The 5,623-nt window shown below is 49.7% G+C and overlaps 1 protein-coding gene across 2 annotated transcripts in view; it reads right to left on the minus strand.

The window, feature by feature from the left end:
• The window catches only part of LPGAT1 (lysophosphatidylglycerol acyltransferase 1), a 72,600-nt gene extending 67,048 nt beyond the window's left edge, over window positions 1-5,552 (minus strand). Inside the window, exons 1-3 of one of the 2 annotated variants that reach the window (XM_058669158.1) lie at window positions 5,403-5,552; window positions 4,957-5,155; window positions 3,846-4,110 (exon numbers count right to left, since the gene is read on the minus strand). In XM_058669158.1, coding sequence (XP_058525141.1) covers window positions 3,846-4,110; window positions 4,957-5,085 — 394 coding nt within the window. In that variant the 5' untranslated portion in view covers window positions 5,086-5,155; window positions 5,403-5,552. Of the gene's footprint in view, window positions 1-3,845; window positions 4,111-4,956; window positions 5,156-5,402 lie in introns of those variants that run through there. The other variant, XM_058669159.1, reaches the window with a different exon arrangement.
• Between the last annotated feature and the right edge of the window lie 71 nt (window positions 5,553-5,623).

Consider the following 5,623-nt stretch of genomic DNA (forward strand, 5'->3'; position numbering starts at 1 on the left):
ATGTGAAGGGGCTTTAATAAAATGTGCTTGGATGACAATGATTTTATTGAAATCTATGAATGAAAATCAAGACAAACCAATTTTAAAACGTTTTGAACAAAATCTCTGAAATGTGCCCTTCTTCGCTTCGATGGAGGGAGGGATCTGCTCCAGCGGCAAATAAAGCACCCAGTGTGGATTTCTGGCGAGGTTCTCCTACTGTCTGCTCTTAAAATACAAGGGCAAAGCAGAGTAAGGCTTCCTGTCACTATGGCACTTCCCATGATAGGAAGTGTGCTAACAGTAACCACCACCACCTCAGGTCAGTTTTGAGTGTTCCTTCACAAAATATGTTCCCCAGACAACACATCAAATCAGAAATGGGGGCTGGCATTGTAGCACAGCAAGTGAAGCAGTCTGCAAATCCGGCATCCCATATGGGAATGCTGGTTCAAGGTCTGGCTGATCTACTTCCAGAAGGTCATGGAAGATGGCCCAAGAGCTTGGGGGTTTTTGATGCTCATAAGAGACCAGAGAGAGTTCCTGGCTCCTGGGTTCAACCTGGCCAGGCCCTACCTGCTGGGTCATTTGAGAGTCCAGAAGGAAGATATGTATATGTATTCTTACCTTGTTCCCTGCTGTTCTGTCTTCCAAATAAGTAAATTTTTCTAAAGATTTGTTTTCAATGGAAAGTAAGATTTACACAGAGAATGAGAGACAGAGGTAAAGATTTGTTTACTGGTTCACTTCCCAAGTGGCCTTAATGGCTAGAGCTCAGCCAATCCGAAGCCAGGAGCCCAGAGCTTCTTCTGGGTTTCCCACACAGGTGCAGGGTCCCAAGGCCTTGGGCTGTCCTTGACTGCTTTCCCAGGCCATAAGCAGGGAGCTGGATGGAAAGCAGTGCCACCAGGATTAGAACCGGTATCCATATGGGATCCTGGTGCTTGTAAGGCGAGGTCTTTAGCCACTAGGTTACCATACCAGGCCCTCAAATAAATAATTAAAAAAAAATTTTTTTTTAGGCTAAAACCAGGCAGAAGGACCAGCAAATTTCCTTTCCATCTTTTGTGTTCCAAGACAGTTCTTTGGCTCTGAAAATGCAAAGTACAAGAAAGCTTATTGAAGCTCTTGGGCTTATTGACCTTGCCAGTTGCCATCCAAGAAACATGCCTTTGTTTAAAGGATTTATTTTAATAGAATTTAACTCAAATAAAGGGACAACTTTGTAAACTAAATCTTGCTGTCTCTCTAAAGGAAGTTTGTTTAGAATTAGAGAAAGGTGTTCTTTTCCTTAACAACAACAACAACAAAAAAAACAGGGTGGAGGGTAGAGGAGAAAATCATACTAGTTTTATCAGCTTTGGCCAATAGAACTTTCTGTGTTGGTATAAGCATTGTGTATCTGCTTTGTCCAATGCTGTGATCACTGGCCACACCGTTTCGAGCCCTAGAAATGTGGCTAGTATAACTGAGGAACTGAATTTTCAACTTGATGTCATTTGCATTCATGTCCATCTCCACAGTCACATGTAGCTTGTGACTACCATACGGGGCAATGTCACTTAGGTTATCCACACGTATCCTCAACAGCAGGGCGGAGGAACTGACTGGTCTCACACCAAATGTCCCTTGAAAAAACTATACTCTACACCCAATATTCAATTTTCAGTCTCCTAATTAATATTTACAGCTTTGTCATAAGCTTTTCAGCAGACTTTTTGGCCATTTTTGTTCTAAAGCATGAACATGCTAACTCTGCTGAGCAGAATCCTTTGGCAGCAGGCAAGTTTCCATCTGTGACATTCACACATTAGAAACAACAACAACAAAAAAAAACTGCTTTGATAAGCCCACTCTACCCTTGACACAAAGAGAAAAAATGAAATACCACAACACAAAGGTCACTACAAACTCTGAAATTCTTTCATGTGCACACCTGCTCACGCAGCCTTCCTGAGGTTTCCATCAAAATGTATTCCTGCCCTTCTCTGACCTCTTGACTGTGTTCTTTTATGATCAGACCCCACCCAGATGCACTAACTCAAATACTGTACCTATGGGAAAACAACGTAAGATATGAGTATATATGTTAAAGTAGCCAATATTTAAAAGGAGATAAGTGATCAATTTGTCAAGATGCAACAGCCTGCAGAAGAGCAGAAGGTTCAGAAAGACTAAAATATGCAGATGAAGCTAAGACCACTTTCCAAGCAGGTAGCAAAAGAAATCACACACTTGTACAGTCAGGAAGGAAGAGACAGGCCCCTCCAAGAAGATGTGCTTAAAGATACACCACAGCCATGTGAAAAACACAGGATTCACAACATCCAGCAACCCCACCGAACTCCTTACAACCTCAAGGTCAATGCCAATTTTTTCTCTTCTCAACATGTTACCACTCACATGTAAAAATTACACACACCAGCACCAACATCTGAATGATTTCACTATGAACTTCCAGAGCCCACTTCTAAAAACATACTTAAGGAATCTGTACAGAGGAGACTCAAGCCACTGCCAACACAAAGACGCCACACAAAGCTAAGGCAGCAGGGCAGCTCCAGGACGAATCCAGCACCACAGGCTAGAACTTCCTTTTTTTTTGGGGGGGGGGGGGCTATTCCTGCCTCTACCAGCTCCTAAAAAAAATCAACCTAAAAAAGCAGCTCACCTACAGTATCCCAAAGGGCACTAGAATTTCAACAAGACACAGGACATAGAAGCAAGGCACACACCATCCCATGGGTTTCAGTCCTTGCAGAATAAGAAATGACATTGCTGGAATGAGAGAGGGCCCTGGGAAGCCAGCCTGTGGCATTCCACAAAGCTGGGTGCTGGCAGCTCTGTTCAGGTAAGAGGAAAAACTGCAGCACCAGCCTGGGCATAGAAGACTGAGAACTCAAGACGCTCACCCTGAACTTCGGACTCTCCTAAGCCATGACCTAGAGGCTCTCCTGAGCGCAGCATCTGTAGCATGACTGCCAAGGTACCCAACAACCAGCTCCCAGTTTCTGAGATAAAACCCTCCCCATCTGGCAAGGGCTGGACATCCCAGTGCTGTTCTCATTATCCTCATCCTTACAGGAAAAGAGGACAATGAATAAAATAAAGAATTCAGCATTTTCACAACCCAGGCCTAAGTTCTCAGAGTACAAAAGCCTTATAAATAGAAAACCAACGCTATTTCCCATTGAGTTCTATAAAAGTCCATCTCAGAGCAGTGTTACTACTACTTCCCTAAGAGCAACTTAAACAGAGCAATACAAATCTACGTAAAGACACTCAGAAGATAAATTAGCTTTAACAGATAGTTTAATACTCTCAGATTTACAAGAGAAAACACAGGTTCTAAAAAGCAAAAGAAACAGACATAGCAGAAAAGAAAGGCTTTTTTTGGGGGGTGGGGGACTGGCTTCAAACATTAACACAGTACAATGTCACACTAAGTGGAATATAAACTGAATAAACCATCTTAGCACAGATGCCCCATTTTGTGAAATCCCCCACTACTGCAGGCTCAGTATCTTATATATCTCTTCTTTGTAAGCTCTCAAGTCTTAAATAACACACTCCTTTTCCTGTGTTAAGAGCTGCAGTAGGCCAATTTTAATAAATGAATATCAACTGCATTCAAAACATGAAGGGGTTTGTCATATGTGGTTATGAAATTATGCTTCTGAAACCATCACGCTTCCTAATGAAGACCCTGAAGGGAAGACCCAATCAGACAGTTTCCTATTTTTTCCACAGTCAAAGCATAACAGCATCCTTAACCCAAAGTGTGACACACATGCAGTCCCAGCCCCCGATTTAAGCTTAACATGGCCCATCTTCCCACGCACGCAGTTACCCCAGTGGACTCTCACCTGTGTATCCAGCATACCATCCCCACGAGGCCACCATTCCTAAGAGCCATTTGTACATGATTCCTTCAATATACCAGAACTGCTTACTGTCCAGCACTCGCAGGGGCTGCAGGATAATCACATAGCAGATGTAGGAAGGAATGGCGACTAGGTTGTTGGCCACCATGAAGGCAAACCTCATCAGAGCTTTCACCAAGATCCAGCCCAACCAGGGAGTCTCTTCCACAGTCACAGCCATTGTCACCTGAGAGTCCGTCCTGCCTGTCTGGGATGAAAGGAACAATTCCTTAAAAAGAAAATAGAAACATGATTCCAAAGTACCTAAACAGTCACTAGCAGGAAGTGGCCTCCCGCGCAGAGGGTCTGAGGCGCTGCGGTCAGGGGAGACTCCAGAGGGGGACAGCAGGAGAGGCAGCAGCAGCGGCACAAGGTCACCGCACCGGACTTATGTCCCAATACATGCAGCAAACAAGACCGTTCCCACTCATGGGGCGGCAGTCGTCCAGGTGGACTTGGAGGAAGAAAGAAAAAAATGGACTCGCTGCCTCAGGCACCTTCAGTGTGCCAAACTGGTGACACGCGGGAAACATCCGATCCAGGGACCTCCGGATCAGATTTGCAGAACACCACAGACCCAGGGCTCATCACAGCCACCATTCCCGCACATTGATTCATTCCTATAAAAGGTGTCTCACGCGCACCCAGCGAGGAGTTAGCTCAAAATTCTCCTATGCAATTTGGGGGTCTTGGTTCCTTTCCCTTGCTGCTGTTTTTAAAGGGCAGGAAATAAAAGGAGCGGGGCCCAGCAAGATAGCATGAAAGGTGAGGGCAGAAAGGACGGGGGGGAGGTCAATAATAAGACAAAAAGGAGAAAGGACAGGAATATAGGGGGAGGGGAGCAAAAGCCCGCGGAGGTAAAAGGTAACGGGGCCAGTAATGAAGGGAATGAGCCCTCCGGCCAGTGGGTGCTGATGGAAGAAGCGAGGGGGTGATGGAAGAAGCACGGGGGAAAGAGAGGACGGAGGCCTCGGGGAGGGTGGGGCCCAGCAGCGGTTTCCGCGAATGTGGAAGGGGTCAGGGCGGCGGGCGCGGCCCGCGCTCCGGGGCTCACCTCAGCCGGCGCGGACGGCGAGTGGCGGCAGAGCGCGGGGACGAGCGAAGTCGCGGACCCGAGGTCCGGAGCGCGGGGCGGGGCGGCGGCGGCGGCGGCGGGTGTCCCCGGCCAAGGGGTCGCGGTCATGGACGCGGCGGCGGCGGCGCGAGGCGCGGCGCGAGCGAGCGCACGGGCGCCCTACTCCCCTCGCGGTTGCCTGCGGACGGAGGGACGGCGAGGACTCAGAGGCCGGACCTGTCACCGGGGCGGGGCCGGGGAGGCGGGCGGATGCCCCGCGCCCCCGCCTCCTCCCCGGGGCCTACCGCGCCTTCATCCCTCAGGCCGCGCCGCCGCCTCCTCCTGGGGCCACGCGACGACGACTCCCCTTCCCCGCCGCCCCAGCGCTCCCCAGAGCGCGGCCCCACCACCGCTCCGGGGCCTGCGTCGGCCGAGCCGGAGGTTACCTCGGGCTGGCCCAGCCCGGGCCGGGGCTGCGGGAGCTAGAGGAGCCGGAAGAATGCATGGCCGGCGGCGGGGCCAGCGGAAGGAGGCGGCGGCGGGCTGCGGCTCCGCTCCCGCTGCGGCGCGAGCCGCGCCGGGTCCCAAGCGGCGCGGAGACTCGGTGTCCCCCGGACCCGGCCGCGTTCGCCCTGGCTGGCGGGGAGGGGCGCGGGAGGAAGCGGCG

The sequence above is a fragment of the Ochotona princeps genome, chromosome 10, assembly GCF_030435755.1.
Source record: "Ochotona princeps isolate mOchPri1 chromosome 10, mOchPri1.hap1, whole genome shotgun sequence".
Classification (NCBI taxonomy): Eukaryota; Metazoa; Chordata; class Mammalia; order Lagomorpha; family Ochotonidae; genus Ochotona; species Ochotona princeps.